This window comes from Chanodichthys erythropterus, chromosome 8, assembly GCF_024489055.1.
Source record: "Chanodichthys erythropterus isolate Z2021 chromosome 8, ASM2448905v1, whole genome shotgun sequence".
Taxonomy (NCBI): Eukaryota; Metazoa; Chordata; class Actinopteri; order Cypriniformes; family Xenocyprididae; genus Chanodichthys; species Chanodichthys erythropterus.
This window is the reverse complement of record NC_090228.1, coordinates 7,533,512-7,553,687: the sequence shown is the minus strand read 5'-3', so window position 1 is coordinate 7,553,687 and position 20,176 is coordinate 7,533,512. Positions and strand designations below refer to the sequence as shown.

At 36.6% G+C, this 20,176-nt stretch overlaps 2 protein-coding genes across 2 annotated transcripts in view; both read right to left on the bottom strand.

The window, feature by feature from the left end:
• Positions 1 to 597: 597 nt before the first annotated feature.
• The window catches only part of LOC137024453 (deleted in malignant brain tumors 1 protein-like), a 66,113-nt gene continuing 46,534 nt past the window's right edge, over positions 598 to 20,176 (bottom strand). The window contains 15 exon segments of the mRNA XM_067392006.1: positions 598 to 603; positions 763 to 1,118; positions 1,667 to 1,825; positions 2,057 to 2,362; positions 2,625 to 2,933; positions 3,189 to 3,494; positions 3,731 to 4,036; positions 4,270 to 4,568; positions 16,743 to 17,052; positions 17,283 to 17,588; positions 17,680 to 17,985; positions 18,218 to 18,523; positions 18,750 to 19,055; positions 19,146 to 19,451; positions 19,653 to 19,958. Coding sequence (XP_067248107.1) covers positions 598 to 603; positions 763 to 1,118; positions 1,667 to 1,825; positions 2,057 to 2,362; positions 2,625 to 2,933; positions 3,189 to 3,494; positions 3,731 to 4,036; positions 4,270 to 4,568; positions 16,743 to 17,052; positions 17,283 to 17,588; positions 17,680 to 17,985; positions 18,218 to 18,523; positions 18,750 to 19,055; positions 19,146 to 19,451; positions 19,653 to 19,958 — 4,193 coding nt within the window.
• On the bottom strand, positions 8,423 to 15,017 carry LOC137024245 (adhesion G protein-coupled receptor E3-like). Its single transcript, XM_067391565.1, has 12 exons — positions 14,964 to 15,017; positions 14,500 to 14,577; positions 14,167 to 14,380; positions 13,381 to 13,497; positions 13,054 to 13,235; positions 12,791 to 12,961; positions 12,429 to 12,635; positions 12,119 to 12,351; positions 11,861 to 11,927; positions 11,685 to 11,776; positions 10,721 to 10,883; positions 8,423 to 8,554 (listed from the first exon to the last, which is right to left on the bottom strand). Exons 1-12 carry the CDS (start codon positions 15,015 to 15,017, stop codon positions 8,498 to 8,500), a joined length of 1,635 nt encoding a protein of 544 aa, XP_067247666.1. The 3' UTR covers positions 8,423 to 8,497.

Sequence of the window (20,176 nt, the reverse complement as noted above, 5' to 3'; positions counted from 1 at the left end):
AGACATTTTGTAATGCAAATAATTTGTTACCAGTTGATAGTAATCAAAAATCTTTAAAGAAACATTTCAAAAACATTATTTAAATTAATTATTAGTTGTGAATTATGCATGACACTACAATCTGACTGCAATTAAAAACATTTAAATGGGAAATTAAGGAAAAAATGTCAATAAAAAACTTTGGCAAGAAATAATCACTTCAAGAATCTCAAAGAAACCTCAAACCATTGGCACACAGAACTAACATTTACTTTAATTAGTTCATTAGTCATACAGATCATCTCAGTATAAACTGACAAAACAAAGAAAGAAGATTCACATTTTCACATGGAATCTAAAATATATTTAGCATATAGGCAGCTTTCCATCAGCTATGCAGAAAGGCTGGTTTTAAAATCATTGCATGCATTATTAAAGATTAAAGAGCTAATATAAACTGATCATTTTGTAATGTAAATGCAAGTCTACACCACAGGGCTGCATATTACTGTAAATTGTTTAGAAACAAAACAAAATTTGTTTATCAAAACATCATGACTCAGTTTCTGTGATCATCACTAACCGACTCCAAACTAGGAAACAGCTCCGCCTAGTGTTTCATCCCTGATAAGACGTGACAAAAGAGAGTTATTTTAGTCTCCATTAATTCTTTAAGGCACTTGCAGAATTTAACCAGTATTGAGCATTCAGTTAAAGAATATGAATACTGTATGACCAAGATGACATCAATGAATGCAGTGAAAAAGCTGATAACATACTAACCTGACAAATGAAAGGAAGGGGCTCGTGGCAGCAAGCATCCACCCATCCAAACACGTTCTCTTTTTCCTTAAGAAGTTTTCCACAAAACCTGCTCCCTCTGTCCACTGGATACGTTTGATGCCATGATGCATAGTCCACATACGGCCCACCGGTCCACAGCCAGGGCGAACAAGTGAAGAGCATACTCCGTTCAAGTCCGATCCACACTCCATTGGGGATTTCTTTACCCTGCAGCATCTGTGTGATGTACGCTTGTGCCGTGGCATTTAAAATGTGCACCAAAGTCTGGTGGTGAGTTTTGCAGTATCCCAGTGCATCAATCCAGCTTTTTGACTCGTTGATGTAGGAAAAGTTATCTGAAATAGAAATTAATCTCTGTCATTTTATTATGACATTAGGATAAGGAAACATTAATATTTTATTATTTGCTAATTATTATTTAATATATTTTATATTTGAATATATTTGAACATGTTGTAAGATTTGTTAATTAAAAATCACTAGAAAATATTTTTAAAATGTTTGCACATTGCTCAAAAGAGGTACATTTTCACTTACAAGAGTTGTTTCCTAGAGAACTGGTGATGTCAGCAGCTGTAGACTTCTCTTCTGTTGTTGAGTTTGTTATTGCAGTTGTTGAAGATAAATTGGCATCTTTCAAAGACAATAATGGTGAACGTTACATTAGTTCAATGTATAAAAAAGAGCTAGTAATGTTGTGGATGTTGTCTGATTTTTATTCATGTTTTTGACTCACATTGACAGATGACTCCAGCATCTTTATAATGACTACAGTTCTGTACGTTCCATCCCGGTGAAATGCATCTCTTTAGAGTAAGCTCATTCCCATAACAATTTACATTATTCATCCATATTGGTCTGGAGCCATTCCCAAAATAAGCACCTCTTTTTGCCTCTGTGGCATTCCCACAGCCCATCTCTCTACACACCACTGCAGCATCTGACAGACCCCAGTCATCATCACACACTGTTCCCCATGTTCCATTATAGAGAACCTCCACTCGTCCAGAACAGGAGTCACTGCCATTCACCAACCTGACAGCTATTATCCACACAAATAATATAAATACACAAGTTATTTTTCTTCCACATATTATTTTTTTTTTTGCCTTCTTTTATTTGAAAAAAATCAATGACGTGGCATTTTGAAAAAAATAAAAATAAAATAAGACCATTTTAATTCATGATTTCTTATATATAGCTCTCCAGAGTCATTCCCCTAAAAAAATAAAATATTACATTTGTACTTAAATTATGAATGTTTTAAACTCACAGTTGCAGATGACTCCAGCATCTTCATAATGTCCACAGTTATGTCTTCCCCATCCAGGTGTCCTACAGTTCTTTAGTGAGGACTCAGTGCCAAGACAATTTACATCATCCATCCATATCTGTCGTGATCCTTGTCCAAAATAAGCGCCACTCTTTGCCTCTTTCACATTCCCACAGCCCATCTCTCTACACACCACTGCAGCATCTGACAGATCCCAGTCATCATCACACACTGTTCCCCATTTTCCATTATAGAGAACCTCCACTCGTCCAGAACAAGAGTCTCTGCCATTCACCAACCTGACAGCTGTTATCCACACAAATATTAAAAAGAACTTTTAAATATTTAACTTCTAAAATATTATTCACACAAATATATTTTAATATATTCCCATATATTTGTGTACCTTCTTTTATTTGAAAAAAGATAAATGACAAATGGCAGTTAGAAAACAACAAGACCTTCTTTAATCCGTGATTTCTTATATATTGCTCTCTAGGGTTATTCCTTAAAAATGAAAATGTACAATATTATATTTGTACTTTACTTATGATTGGTTTTGACTCACAGTTGCAGATGACTCCAGCGTCTTTATCATGTCCACAGTTACGTATTCCCCATCCTCTTGTACTACAGTTCTTTAGTGAGGACTCATTCCCAGCACACTGAATATCATCCATCCATATCTGTCCTGATCCTTGTCCAAAATAAGCAACACTCTTTGTCTCTATCACATTCCCGCAGCCCATTTCTCTACACACCACTGCAGCATCTGACAGATCCCAGCCATCATCACACACTGTTCCCCATGTTCCATTATGGAGAACCTCCACTCGTCCAGAACAGGAGTCACTGCCATTCACCAACCTGACAGATACTATCCACACAAATATTAAAAAGAACTTTTAAATATTTAACTTCTAAAATATTATTCACACAAATATATTTTAATATATTCCCAGATATTTGTGTACCTTGTTTTATTTGAAAAAGATCAATGATGTATGGCATTTTGAAAAAACGAGACCTTTTTTAATTCAATATTTCTTCTATTTAGCTCTGTAGGGTAATTCCTTTAAAAAAAGAAAATGTACAATATTAAATTATTCAGTTATGAATGTTTTTAACTCACATTGGCAGATGACTCCAGCATCTTCATAATGGCTACAGTTGTGTATTCCCCATCCTCTTGTCCTACAGTTCTTTAGTGAGGACTCAGTGCCAGCACAATTTACATCATCCATCCATATCTGTCCTGATTCTTGTCCAAAATAAGCTTTACTCTTTGCCTCTATCACATTCCCACATCCCATCTCTCTACACACCACTGCAGCATCTGACAGATCCCAGTCATCATCACACACTGTTCCCCATGTTCCATTATAGAGAACCTCCACTCGTCCAGAACACGAGTTGTCTCCATTCACCAACCTGACAGCTGTTATCCACACAAATAATATAAAAACAACTAATTTTTTTTCTCCCAACTATTTGTGTATCATCTTTTATTTGGAAACAGAGCAATACATGGCATTTTGAAAAAAAAAAAGAAAAAAGAAAAAAAAAGACATTTAATTCATGATTTATTATATCTGTATGCTCTTAATCATTCCTTGAAAAAGAAAATGTACACTATATAAATTTGTATTTCAATTATGAATGTTTCTGACTCACAGTTGCAGATGACTCCAGCATCTTTATGATGGCTACAGTCATGTATTCCCCATCCTCTTGTCCTACAGTTCTTTAGTGAGGAGTCAGTGCCAATGCAGTTTACATCATCCATCCATATCTGTCCTGATCCTTGTCCAAAATAAGCTTTACTCTTTGCCTCTATCACATTCCCACAGCCCATCTCTCTACACACCACTGCAGCATCTGACAGATCCCAGCCATCATCACACACTGTTCCCCATATTCCATTATAGAGAACCTCCACTCTTCCAGAACAGGAGTCACCGCCATTCACCAACTTTATAGCTATTATCCACACAAATAATATAAAAACAAGTAATTTTTTTTTTCCTCCCAACTATTTGTGTATCATCTTTTATTTGGAAAAAGAGCAATACATGGCATTTTGAAAAAAAAAAAGAAAAAAAAAAGACATTTAATTCATGATTTATTATATCTGTATGCTTTTAATCATTCCTTGAAAAAGAAAATGTACAATATATAAATTTGTATTTCCATTATGAATGTTTCTGACTCACAGTTGCAGATGACTCCAGCATCTTCATAATGTCCACAGTTATGTCTTCCCCATCCAGGTGTCCAACAGTTCTTTAGTGAGGACTCAGTGCCAACACAATTTACATCATCCATCCATATCTGTCCTGATCCTTGTCCAAAATAAGCTTTACTCTTTGCCTCTATCACATTTCCACAGCCCATCTCTCTACACACCACTGCAGCATCTGACAGATCCCAGCCATCATCACACACTGTTCCCCATATTCCATTATAGAGAACCTCCACTCGTCCAGAACAAGAGTTGTCTCCATTCACCAGTCTGATTTCATATGTACTAGTGGCAGTTTTATAACCTATACATGCTATAGAGTCAAAGATCCAAATAATTTTTTCAATAGGTTATTAAATAATTAAAACAACTAGAATTAGTTTTGAGAAATATAAGCTTTCACTGTGCTGAAAATGTTCCAGTGACCAAGATTTGTTTCAGTGTGTATCATGAGTTATCTTACCCAGAAGCAGAAAGATTTGCATGAACCACAGCATAGCGGCTAGAAATATAATTGATATGATTTATTATACATTTTGAATCTTCACACAAAACATTAATTGCTGTCTTTTCTGCTTTCTCAATTAATAAGAATATCAATCTACTGCATTTAACATTTAATTTAATAATACACATTTTAAACTGTATAAGCAACTGAATGCAAATTATGACCATAATGGGTGTGGTTCATTCAAACACTCTAAATGCATATAAACATGTAATATGTAATATCTATTATGATTTTAGGTTATACTTTAGATATTCTAACTGTCAGTAACTTTGCAACTACATGTCAACTAGCATTCTTTAGAATATTAGTAGACTGCCTGCTTAATATCTGCTAATAACTAATGGTCCTTTAACAGACATTCTACTGACTATAAGTAACTTTGCAACTACTAGGCTATATGTCAACTTATTCTACTAACCCTAACCTAACAGTCTGCTAACAGTCTGTTATTACTGTACCGAAAGTTAGTTGACATGTAGTTGCAAAGTTATACTTTATATTTAGAATGTCTAAAGTGGATTATCGAAATAAATAAAGTGTAACCTGATTTTATCCTGTTTGAATAATTGGAAATGAAGTTGAATATGAGAAAACATAATGTAAAATACACAAATGAAAATGTTATAGTAGTGAAATCTATAGCTTAAACACTGGAAATGTAATTCAAGTGCAATGTACATATATCTCTTTTTATTTCAGATTTATGTGATAAACAGTGAATGTTATAGACATATAATGTTATCAATGTCATTTTGAATAATTGCTGTATAAGGTATATCCTAAATATTATGAGACAATTGTCTAATTGTATAATTGAGTGTTTCTAATTGTATTTAGTAATATTGTCATTGAATATACATTACAGTGCACTCTGCATAATGTCCAAAGTAGACACATTTTAACAATAACCTCTCTAATCTATTATCAATATGAGCATAGCTAGCTATATGAAATATATCACAAAATAAAAAAAACAAGTAATTATATTTGCAAACATATAAAATATGATGTTATTAATACCTGATAAATGTCTCTCTTCTTCACCTTGGATTGAGTCGGTCTTTTTGAAAACTTCTGTGAAAATGTGGAGATGTTTTGTTGACTGCTTTAAAAAATATATTTGTTAAACAAAATTCTACCTCTAAATTCACACGTGGTTTGCCACATAATGCCAAGTTACAGTGGTTTGCATGATGCATGCCCTGTTTTGTTTAGAAGATAAGATCAAACACTGAGCCTCTGTCTATGGATGTTTTTTTTTTTTTTTTTTTTTTTTACTTTCGAAAGTCATTATCATACTAGCAGTAGATGAAATTACTAAAAATGCTCAAACAAAACTGCATAATGCTCAAACAACTGCATAATGCTGCATTTTTAACACCATGTTTGTGACCAAAATCAACAAGTCAAAACTTTTGCTTCTATTTTTACAAATAAAGTGATACTGCTGATTACTTGCTTAAAGGTTTTTATCCTTTTGATGCCATAGTTTTATTTCATCACACAATGAAGTATAGGGGAGAGCAGGATCATTGAAAGACTTCTTAGCATTTGCTCATTCATCCAGAAAATGTTTTGCTGAAAGCTTTGAAATGTCAGTTGTATTTAAGATTATCAAAACAGGTAACACTTCATTTTAGGGTCTTTTAACTAGTTGCTTAGCATGCATTTTACTAGAATATTAGCTGTTTATTAGTAATTAATAAGCACATGTTAGTGCCTTATTCTGCATGACCTTATTCTACATTCTTAATTCTACCCAATAAACTTAACAACTACCTTACTAACTATTAATAAGCAGTAAATTAGGAGTTTATTGAGGGAAAAGTCGTAGTTAATAGTGAATACATGTTCCCTATACTAAATTGTTACCTAAAAACACATAGCAAACAGAACAAGTTAATGTTGAACATTTATCTTACAATTAATTATTAACAAAGAGACAATTGAAATGCATACCACTTTACAGATTAAATTCTAATATTATATTTTTTTTACTGAATTAAATATCCACTCCAGCAAACAAATTAATTATTTTATTATAATTAATTGTACTCATTTTAACAAATAGCAAACATATTACAATTCACAAATCAAAAGTAGATGAGCAGAGATGTAAATGAACGCATTAGACAAAATCATCAAGAGACATTCTTATTTCAGAATAAATCAATCACTTAGCATATAAGCCTGTTAGCCTATAAAAATAATGGTTGTGACTCATGTCAGATTTACTTTTAGTTAAACATAGTATTTTACAAGTTAGGATTTAGGTATCAATATATATAAAAATATAAGCTTTCACTGTGCTGAAAATGTTCCAGTGACCAAGATTTGTTTCAGTGTGTCATGAGTTATCTTACCCAGAAGCAGAAAGATTTGCATGAACCACAGCATAGCGGCTAGAAAAATAATAGATAGGGATGCATCCCTACTCGTAGTTTTTCATTTAGTGTTCATTTTGTATTTGTGTGTTCTGTATATGTGCATATTTTATGTATGTTTTGAGTTTACATGGTTGCGAAGGTTTTAAATATAGGTTTTAATTGTGTACTGTTTGCAAATTTATAGGTTTTGAATTTAATATTTACTGTACACTTTTGTGTTTAAATAGTGTTCATTTTGAATTTTGTTTTCTGTATACTTATTTTATTTATGTTTTGAGTTTACTCTTGTGTAGGTTTTGAATGTGTACTGTTTGTACAAATCTGCATAGGTTTTGAATTGATTTACACTTATGTGTTTTGATGTACACTTATATTTACATTAAATGGCTCCACAATATTTCATTTGTAATTTAAAATATATTTGTTAGAACATATTATTTTATACAAATAAACAATCTAGAAAACAAAGTGTACTTGTACTCGTAAAAATACCCCTGATACCAAAGACCAATACCTCACGTGACGTAACTGACAGAATTTTCCATGCACAGAGACACTGCAGCAGCAGAAACAATGTCAGCCTCGGAGGTGTGGAAAATGACAACACACACATTGCGTGCTGCATGCTTTCAATCACAATTCGTTATCGATTAGTGAAGGAGGATATGTATTATTTGTGAATTCACCCACTGCCCCCAGTGCCTATATGCAGGAACTACATAACACAAGTTTAGTTAATTTGTATCTCTATAGTAGGCTATTTGTTGTATTGTTTGTAATTTGTTTGTAAATTTCTTTTTGTATAACAACAATTATATATATTGGTAATTATGCCCTAAGGTTAACGGACACTGTGAAATTTTTGTTCTCTAAGTTTGTGACAAGCACATAAAATTATTACTTTTTCATTAGAGTACTAATAAAGAAGCTGCCCTACATTCATTAGTCTCACTGTGTTGTGCTTGGAAAACTGCAACATCAAAAAAAAAGAAAAAAAAAAAAAAAAAGAGAGAGATTAATAAATGTATAGGCATCGGTATTGGTGAGTACTAGAAAAAAAGTATCGGTTCTCGTACTCGGTCCTTAAAAATGGTATCGGTGCATCCCTAATAGTAGATATATTTAAACGTAGTATTTTACAATTTAGGATTAATGTATTAATGTATATAAAAGCACACATCAATCCACATTTAAATAGATATATATCAGTAAACAGTATGAGCTGCAAATATTTAGGATTGTTTATTTTGCGAAATCTGTAAAAATATGCTTTTTATTTCTTAAACACGATGCTGTAGTCTTCAGTGTTGTTGGACTCCACAAAGACATCTGAAGCAGTTTCTGTACTGCTGCCTGACCTGGACAAGAATGAGATGAGAGCAGCTGAGTGAGTTCATGAGATCAGTTTAACCAGTTAAACATGTTTAGATGAAAAGTAGAAAAGAACAATTAATCACCTAGTTCACTTTAATATAAATCACAAGAAATAAGAAATATGCTTATGACATGAATGAACTCATGAACCAAAATGGAATTTGTTTATAATAAACAGGTAAGAAAATGTGTTTTAAAGGAGTCATATGATGCTTTTTAAAAGTTCCTTATTTTGTTTATTGGGTGTAGAATAGGTTAAAGTAATAGTTCACCTAAAAGTGAAAATTATCCCACAATTTACTCACCCTTAACCCTTAGGTGTATATGACTTTCCAACATGATCTCACAGCTCAAGTTTCCAAATTTGTATAAATTCGTACGAATGACGTACCCCTAACCCCGTCCCTAAACCTACCAGTCACTGGGGTTAAGACAAATCATACCACCCTCGTAAAATACTTACAAATTGGTTGTGAGATAGCGTTGGACTTTTTTTTTTGCCAAACAAAATCAGAGTTATAATAAATAATATCATGGCTCTTCCCAACTTTGTAATGGCATTAGTGCATCCATCCATCATAAAACTAATCCATACAACCCCAGTGGGTTAGTAAATGCCTCCATGAAGTGAAGTGATGGGTTTTGTAAGAATAATATCCATATTTAAAACTTTAGATTAGGGTCCAATTCTCACTATTAATTAACTCTTAACTATGACTTTTGCCTCAATAAACTTCTACTTACTTATAGTAGTAAGGTAGTTGTTAAGTTTAGGTATGGGTAGGATTAAGAGATGTAGAATATGTTCATGCAGAATAAGGCATTAATATGTTCTTTATAAGTACTAATAAACAGCCAAAATCCTATTAATATGTATGCTAATAAGCAACTAGTTAATAGTGAGAATTGGACCATAAACTGAAGTGTTACTAAAACTGTATAAACTATAATCATCAGTGGCTTCCAGCAACAGCTGCACATGTTCATGAGAGAGTCTAGTTCCAGTGAAAGGGTGACCTCTGACCCGATGTAAGACGTAGCTCCTCTTCTCTTATATCGAAATCTGACATTTTTTCTTTAAAACTTCTCAGTTTAGACTTACTAATTTGTTTTTATTTTGCTCTATTCTCTGCGCTTCTGCATTTCTCAATTCTAAGCTTATGTTATGCCTACGTCATACATCCTACATTTGGAAAAAGAATAGCCTGCCTTTAATGTAAAATAAAGATGGCAATCCTTAGTTGTTATATTGCCGACCCCGTTTTGACTTAAAGTAAATAGAGCAAATGGAATCGATTCCAGGAGTTGATACCTTCGACTCCTATGGTGGGAGTCGGGAATCTGAGTCGACCCCAAAAAACCTGGAATTGAACACCCCTAATTGCAACTCCTCTATTTATTCCCAGTCTGTCTGAAACATGCTGATGTCTACAATGCCCCTCTTTCTGAAAAGCTCAGTATGCTCCTTTTGGCCAGCAGACCCAATGCATTTTGATTGGCCAAATGCCTCAAACGCGTGTCGGAAACGTAATGCCCCTTACCATAATTGCAAGCTTCAGAGGCTTTAAGCAATTGTAAACACACAGTTAATAATGTCTGTTTTACTGTATCAGTTCGAGCCCCGAGTCGGATTCTGAAAATGTGTTTGATCAAGCCAACTTTGCAAGCATGACTTGAGCAGAACATTTCACAGTGGTAAGTGGTCTTTGTATGTAGTCAGCGTTGTACTCTCTTAGTTTCAGGAAGCGTTACTCTGTAAAACGTGCTGTATACAAGGAAACATATGGGTTGTACTGCTAAGGAACAACTTTATAAATAAATCTTAATCACTGATTTCTAATTTCATCCATTTTCGGAAGGCCAAACATAGTGGTATACTGTACTGTTTTGGAGAAAGACACTGATCAGTGGTTTTCCTATTGAGCAGGATGATAAAAAGAACTCATTACTGAGGACAAGCCTGGCCTAAAAGTTTGAAGTAGTTTTAAATGCTTGAAGTTTGATCCGTCTGTCTCACTGCATAGCATTAATCCTTTCAAAGGATTTGAATATTCATCACAGGAAGGAAATGGAAGAGCGGTAGCAACTCTAATAGTCTTTTATATTCAGTTTTGACATGGAATATGATGGTAAATTGAGTAATATCTGACCTCATTATTGAGGACACAATAGATCAGGAAGATGAAGGTTCCCTGCTGGGAGTTCAAGATCAGGAAGATGATCTCCAGCACCTTACTGCCATTAGTGAAGAAGCCCAGAATCCAGGAGCAACCAAGAACCATAAACTGAGCCAGTGTTTTAAATACCATAATCCTGCAGAGAAAGAAAGAGAGTTTATGTGTCTCTATTGACCAGTTTGGAGCAGAAGTCATAGTTATATCACTTGTAGCTGCGTACGCACAGTGGTGGCAGAAAAATAACGATAACAAGTAGAGGAAAATCGGAAAAATCCACAGAATAAGAGAAAAAGGTTTTGTTGTGCCTTTGAACGTCAGAATTGGAATGCAAAAAATAGTCTTCATTTTTATAGAATACCGTCGTTGAAGATGTCCTTTGAAGCAAAACACAGACGTTTATGTTGCAAGTCACAGACTGAACTGATGAAACCTGCGATGATTAGTCTACTATTAAAGCATGAATTTAATGTAAACAGCAAGTCTTCATAATATTCACATAAGCAAGTCATAGGGGACACACATAGCAGTTACAGATTGAAATAATATTTAAGCCTATAACATTTTACATAGATCATTTTTAAACTTAGCCTATAACATCTTTATCTTACAAGACTTTTTTTCTTGCATTTGCATGTTTATATCTCCCAGTTCTCGCAATTGTGAGTTTATATCTCAATTCTGAAGGGGGAAAAAAAGTCTGTTCTTTTAAACTTAGATTTGGAAGAATAAAAGTCAGAATTGTGAGATATAAACTCGAAATGAACTTTTTTATTCTTTTATTCCGTGGCTTCCACAGACTGCTACTTGCAGAACTGTTATTTTCTGCCACCAGGTAGGCACCACCCACAAAAAACATTGCCGTTTGCAAACACAAAATAGGTCTATTGACTATATATGTATATTTTCTATGGAGTGTTCAAATCTGAACGTTTGATACTTGGTTTGTTTCATCTGTGAAATTTCAGCGTTCAGATTTTTGAGAGTTGAGCTCAGACTGATGATGATGCTGATGAAGAGAATCATGTTCAACTGAAAAGTAGAAAACAAATAATTAATCATCTTGTTTTCTCTTTACTACAAATTAAATCATAAGAAATAAAAAAATGTGCTTACTGCAAGTATGACAGTAACAGGACCCAGAAAACTCCAGATAAAACCTTTATCCATTTTAATCCAGCAGCTGTTTAAAGGAAAACACAATATAATAACTGAATGAATTTAGGTGCTGACTATTGAAATTTTAAAGATTTTAATCTCATCCATGATGCTGATACAGTATAAATGTATTTTTATCAGAGATGTCACAAAAGCACAGAACTACTTTATTTCCTTTCAAAACAAATCAACTTAAAAACAACAACAACAACTCACTGTTCGCTGCCGTAGCCATCAGGAACCAGCCAGCCAGACACGCCCACCACAACCAGAGCAACCGCATATCCAATCACACACAGGAATCCACTGTTAAGCACCTTCCTCTTTTCAGAGCTGATCCGTGATAGGTTCGTCACACAGATGAAGAGCAGCACAGCTTCAATGAACATCCACACAAAGCCGGAGAGAAAGAGGAAGTGCACAACACCGGATATCACGGCACACAACACCTGGAGACAGTGAGAGAGGGTTATGATGATTCTCAGTGAGGGTGTGCTGAGCTGTAGGGCTCCTTCATCATTCTCACCTGATGACGGCGTATGAGGCTCAGAAACTGTTGTGTGAGCAGGAACAGAAGGTGAGCCAACAGCAAACTCATGCAGAGGTTGACTCGAGCCACATTATTCACTCCAGGACTCCACTGACAAAGGGCAAAGGACAACAGGGCCAAACTGAAGAACACCAGCCCCACGATCACACACACCAGATTCACCAACTCCAACAGTGAGTTGCTCTGAGAAAACATGTCAGAGGATATGTGTGCCAAATCTGTGCTGCTCTTGAATGGTCACTATAAATGTTGACCATCTACTCTAGATTTCATTTGAATTTGGCTAGTGCATTCAATGTTTCAATCTTTTGAGGAGTTTTATTTATTCACTTTTGTACCTCTGATGGGAGTGGGATTGATGGGGTTTGCATGATGAGAGCGAATGTTGACAGATGAACACAGGAACACACGGTGAAGCTGCTGTTGGTCTTTAAAACAGAACATCCATCTACAACCCACTCACTGACATTCCAGTACACACAGGACAGAGAACCGTTGGGGTCGAGCTCCTGAAAAAAGAAGAAAGAACATGCAGAAAATATTATAACACTGAATATTAGATGTTGTTGGAGTTGGACAAAAGCACATTTCAGTCTCTCACTCTGATGTGTTTGAGGGTGAAGTTGACTGGTTTGGTGAGTTCAGTGTTGTTGGTTTTGGGAAGAGTAGCTGAGATCACAGTGGACATCATGGTTTTATCCGTGCCATTCGGTGTGTTGAATAAGTTTGGCTTCAGTAGATTCTCCATTGTGTTGTAGCTCATGAATGCCACAGAAGCTGATCCTGTGTGAAAGAAACAAAAGCATACATGCAATAATATGTTAAAACATGAACTATCAAAAAAATAAGTAAATGTGGTTTAGTGGCGATGGTATGACCCTTTTAATGATTTGTTTTTAATTTAATCAAATTAAAACATTTCAAATACTTCCAACGTTGTTCTTGGCGATCCCAATGAGATCGATGTCCACGGAAGAATTTGTTGTTTCAAGTCGAGGGATTTTATTTAAGGTGACATTTGGTCCAACCATGAAGACTTGTCCCTCTGATTAAAAACAAACAAGCAGTTATTTTCTATGTATATTTATTTGCAATATTTTTTTTTTTTTATAAAATTTCAATAAAATCAATTTGCACATGACAAATAAATAAAATGAATATTCACTATTTTCAGGTCTTCATGATGTAGCTTGACTAAAATGTCCTTAAAATTAAACACTGTAATTGATTATTACCGTAAAATTGATTATTACTATACACTTTCTATTTTTATCATTTGAGAGTTTGGTAAATGTTTGGTAAATTGTGAATGTTGATTGCACTATGCTCGAGACAGCAAATATTCACAAAACACATCGTGGTCACCAAACCATGAACTACTTATTGTAAATGAACACGTGTTTAATGCTGTAATTTCTTTTTTAAAGGTTTTTCAGGATTAGGGTTTTTTCAGGACATGTCTACCAAATGACAGATGAATTTGCACCAAAATACTGAACTTTGACATCAAAAACAAAAGATACAGCTAGTGATTTCTGTTCTCAGTTAAAACATTTGTTGCTCATACTCAATTATATAGTTACTGTAGCTGGATTTATCATTGTTGTTGTCTGCCATCTGTGATCCACCTCTACTCCCTGCTCTATTTACTGAAGTCCCTGACATCATATATAATCTCAGTTTCATCATCAATGATAACGGTTTCTCCACTCACCTACAGCAGCAAGAATAAAACTGTCACTGTCATTTTTGTCTGTCGACTTCACCAATGTAGATATGAGTTTCTTGCTGGCTTTTAACATGTGGTTTCCATAGGAGGCTAGTTCAGTTGTGTTGGCTGATGATGATGATGATGATGATGATGATGATGATGTCTCTAAAATCTTCTCTGAAGCGTTGAAGGCCAGAGTCAAAATGCTGGTCATTGTCTAATTTATTGATCAGATAAATAGTTATATGTAGTTAAGAGAGTCAGTAAGACAAAACTGCTATATCAATCAACCAACTCAGATTTGATTATTTTATCATTTTTCTCTTGAAGACTTACAGACACAGAAAGCTCTTGAGCTGTAATGTTCTCTATCTGATCAAGAAGTTTTTGAAAGGACTCTCCTGAGGTCTGACTCTGAAATCACAATTATCACAGCTTTAAGCAGTAAGACATACTGTGATTTTAATTATGTTTTGCAACATTAATAGCAAACAAAATGTAGTTTGTGCACTGAACCAACAAGAATAAATAGAAAAATCATTATTCATATTCATATTTCAAATATATCTACAATGCAGAAATGTCTCAGTTACAAAGGTAACCCTCGTTCCCTGAAGGAGGGAACGGAGACGTACGTCGGACAGACTGACGAATAGGAATTTCGCTAGAGAGTTGAGTATAACTAAACGAGCCAATGCACATTGGCATGCAATCATATGCGTCAGCTGCTCTCCTCGCAGCGCGGGTATATAATGAGCAGCAGGTGTGTTGCATCTTCAGGTTTCGCTGAGGAGCCGAACCAAGCAGGTGGCTGCATCAGCGGGGTACAGCGACTGTGGCGACGGGACGTACATCTCCGTTCCCTTCTTCAGGGAACGAGGGTTACCTTTGTAACCGAGACTTTCCCATTCAGTCGGTCACGTTCAACGTACATCAGACAGACCGAAGAATAGGAATCCCTAAAAAAGCGCCACAGGAGCTGCCTCCTTCCAGCGCTCTGTAGTAAGCCACCTGACCCCCTTGCCTGAGGACGGTGGGACAAGGCTAACACAGAGAGTGTCGATCACTGCTGTTCCCCAAAACCCATTCAGTGAGACTATTTGATAACACTGGGAAAGCGTACCCTTTTGTGGAAAAGGAACGCTGCAGAAAACACATCCTTCCCCGAAGGAGTTATGTGGAAAAGAACAGATGGACTAACCCTAGGGCTGTGCTACATATGGAAGAACTGGGGTGACTCCAACTCGATGAGGGATGGGTTCTCCTAGAGGGAAAGACACGGGCATCATTTAGGAGCAACCATGGAACCAGCCATATGGGATCCCCGTAGGGTCACACATATGGAACCCAGCCTAAATCCGGTTCTCAAGGATGCAGTGGAGTATAGGCCTGGCACCAGATGCTCTGCCATGTGGGCTGCCGAAGGGAGATCGGAGGACTCAACAGGGTCTGCCTTGTAGGGACTCTCTAGAGAAATAATCACATATAAGCACAGCAAGCCAACACAAAGCCGGGGCCTCTCCGTGCCTCTGACCTGAGGTGAGAACACGGGAGGAGACCGGCTCGACACGAAGGCTATAGAATCTAGTGAACGTGTTAGGTGTCGTCCAGCCTGCAGCTCTACAAATGACTGTCAGCGAGGCGCCACGAGCCAGCGCTCAGGAGGATGCGACACCTCTCGTGGAGTGCGCATGCAACCTGAGCGGGCAGGGCACGCTCTGAGCTTGGTAAGCCAGGGCGATGGCATCCACTATCCAGTGGGCCATCCTCTGCTTGGAGACAGCCTTTCCCTTCTGCTGGCCTCCGTAACAGACAAAGAGCTAGTCTGAGGTCCTGAACGCCGGTGCCAAAGTATGCCCCGTCTCTGAGAAAGTAGGTCCTTCCTCAGAGGAATGGGCCAGGGAGGGGCTGTCGTGAGGAGTGAGGGGCACAACTAACAGCTGGAAACGTGTTTGCTCAATTAAAAAAGGCAAAACAAAGAAAATCAGAAAATAAAGAAGAGAGATCGGCCCCGCTGCTGTGCTGTCAGCCTGCACCAAACGAAGAGCAGTTTCCAAAAGAGCTGACTAATTTTCTTTTCACACTCGCTCGTAGACACCACCATGTAGTTCAGCTTCGAAGCGAAAAGCTGAAGATGCACCTTATATACCCGTGCTGCGAGGAGAGCAGCTGATGCATATGATTCCATGCCAATGTGCATTGTCTCATTTAGTTACACTCGAAGTAGATTGGCCTATTCTACTTCCTATTGGCCTATAGTAGATTCCTATTCGTCAGTCTGTCTGACGTACGTCGAACATGACTGACTGAATGGGAACTCAACTTACATCGCATCCTTCTAGCAGCATATTTAAACCTGCAATGACAGAAATCAGCATGAAGACAATAATAAAACAGAACTGCAAATGAAAATTCAGCAGGGTCAGACAAAACAGTCTCGAGATCAGCAACATATGGCATTCGAAAGAACAAGACTTTCTTTAATTCATGGTTTCTTATATCTAGCTCTCAGGGGTCATTCCTTTAAAAAAGAAAATGTGCAATATTACTTTTGTGCTTCAGTTATGAATGTTTTAAACTCACAGTTGCAGATGACTCCAGCATCTTTATGATGTCTACAGTTATGTATTCCCCATCCAACTGTCCCACAGTTCTTTAGTGAGGACTCATTCCCAGCACAATTTACATCATCCATCCATATCTGTCCTGATCCTTGTCCAAAATAAGCGCCACTCTTTGCCTCTTTCACATTTCCACAGCCCATCTCTCTACACACCACTGCAGCATCTGACAGACCCCAGCCATCATCACACACTGTTCCCCATGTTCCATTATAGAGAACCTCCACTCGTCCAGAACAGGAGTGACTGCCATTCACCAACCTGACAGCTATTATCCAGATAAATAATAAAAAGACACAAGTAAGATGTTTTTTTCCCCCACATATTTGTTTGCCTTCTTTCATTTGAAAAAGAGCAATGGCATATGGCATAAGAAAGAACAAGACCTTCTTTAATTCATTTAATTCAAGATTTCTTCTGTTTAGCTCTCTTGGATCATTCCTTAAAAAAGAAAATGTACAATATTCAATTATTCAATTATAAATATTTTTGACTCACAGTTGCAGATCACTCCAGCATCTTCATGATGTCCACAGTCATGTATTCCCCATCCAGGTGTCCTACAGTTCTTAAGTGAGGTCTCAGTGCCAATGCAGTTTACATTATCCATCCATATCTGTCCTGATCCTTGTCCAAAATAAGCAACACTCTTTGCCTCTATCACATTCCCACAGCCCATCTCTCTACACACCACTGCAGCATCTGACAGATCCCAGTAATCATCACACACTGTTCCCCATATTCCATTATAGAGAACCTCCACTCGTCCAGAACAGGAGTTACTGCCATTCACCAGTCTGACAGCTATTATCCACACAAAATGAAAAACAAAAATTTTTATTCTTTTTAATTTATTATACAACATTACATAAATTCTTTGAATATTTTGACCCACATTGGCAGATGACTCCAGCATCTTGTTGATGGCTACAGCTGTGTACTCCCCATCCATCTGATGAACAGTTATTCAGTGTAGATTCATTCCCAACACATTGAACATCATCCATCCATATTGGCCCCAGTCCTTGTCCAAAATAAGTACCTCTTTTTGCCTCAATCACATTCCCACAGCCCAGTTCTCTACACACCACTGCAGCATCTGACAGATCCCAGCCATCATCACACACTGTTCCCCATGTTCCATTATAGAGAACCTCCACTCGTCCAGAACAGGAATGACTGCCGTTTACCAACCTGACAGCTATTGTCCACACAAATAATATAATTACACAAGTAACTTGTTTTTTTTTTCTCTTCCACATATTTGTGTATCTTCTTTTATTTGAAAAAGATATGTGACATATGGCATTTGAAAGAACAAGACCTTCTTTAATTCATGATTTCTTATATCTAGCTCTCATAGTGCCATTCCTTTACAAAATAAAATGTACAATATTAAATTTGTGCTTCAATTATGAATATTTTAAACTCACAGTTGCAGATGACTCCAGCATCTTTATGATGTCCACAGTTATGTCTTCCCCATCCAGGTGTCTTACAGTTCTTTAGTGAGGACTCAGTGCCAAGACAATTTACATCATCCATCCATATCTGTCCTGATCCTTGTCCAAAATAAGCAGAACTTGTTGCCTCTATCACATTCTTACATCCCATCTCTCTACACACCACTGCAGCATCTGACAGATCCCAGTCATCATCACACACTGTTCCCCATATTCCATTATAGAGAACCTCCACTCTTCCAGAACATGAGTCACCGCCATTCACCAACTTTATAGCTATAATCCACACAAATAATATAAAGATATAAGTAAGTTGTTTTTTCTCCCACATATTTGTTTGCCTTCTTTCATTTGAAAAAAAAAAAAAAGCAATGACACATGGCATATGAAAGAACAAGACCTTCTTTAATTAATGATTTCTTCTATTTAGCTCTCTTGGGTCATTCCTTAAAAAGAAAATGTACAATATTCAATTATTCAAATATGAATGTTTTGAACTCACAGTTGCAGATGACTCCAGCATCTTCATAATGTCCACAGTTATGTCTTCCCCATCCAGGTGTCCAACAGTTCTTTAGTGAGGACTCAGTGCCAGCACAATTTACATCATCCATCCATATCTGTCCTGATCCTTGTCCAAAATAAGCTTTACTCTTTGCCTCTATCACATTCCCACAGCCCATCTCTCTACACACCACTGCAGCATCTGTCAGATCCCAGTAATCATCACACACTGTTCCCCATGTTCCATTATAGAGAACCTCCACTCTTCCAGAACAGGAGTTGTCTCCATTCACCAACCTGACAGCTGTTAGCCACACAATATGAAAAACTATAAATCTATTCTATTTAATTTATTATACAACATTATTAAAATTCTTTGAATATTTTGACTCACATTGGCAGATGACTCCAGCATCTTGTTGATGGCTACAGTTGTGTACTCCCCATCCATTTGATGAACAGTTACTCAGTGTAGATTCAATCCCAGCACATTGAACATCATCCATCCATATCTGTCCTGATCCTTGTCCAAAATAAGCAGCACTTTTTGCCTCTATAGCATTCCCACAGTCCATCTCTCTACACACCACTGCAGCATCTGACAGATCCCAGCCATCATCACACACTGTTCCCCATGTTCCATTATAGTGAACCTCCACTCGTCCAGAACAGGAGTGACCGCCATTTACCAACCTCACAGCTATTATCCACACAAGTATAAATACAGTAAGTAAGTAAGTTGTTTTTTTGTTGTTGTTGTTTTTTGTTTTTTGGCATTTGAAAGAACAAGACCTTCTTTAATTCATGATTTCTTATATCTAGCTCTCATAGGGTCATTCGTTTACAAAATAAAATGTACAATATTAAATTTGTGCTTCAATTATGAATGTTTTGAACTCACAGTTGCAGATGACTCCAGCATCTTTATAATGTCCACAGTTATGTATTCCCCATCCAGGTGTCTTACAGTTCTTTAGTGAGGACTCACTCCCAGCACAATTTACATCATCCATCCATATCTGTCCTGATCCTTGTCCAAAATAAGCAGAACTCGTTGCCTCTATCACATTCTTACAGCCCATCTCTCTACACACCACTGCAGCATCTGACAGATCCCAGTCATCATCACACACTGTTCCCCATATTCCATTATAGTGAACCTCCACTCGTCCAGAACAGGAGTCACTGCCATTCACCAACTTTATAGCTATAATCCACACAAATAATATAAAGCTATAAGTAAGTTGTTTTTCCCCCCACATATTTGTTTGCCTTCTTTTATTTGAAAAAGAGCAACGACATATGGCATTCGAAACAACAAGACCTTCTTTAAGTCAAGATTTCTTCTATTTAGCTCTCTTGGGACATTCATTTAAAAAAGAAAATGTACAATATGAAATTATTCAATTAAATGTTTTTGACTCA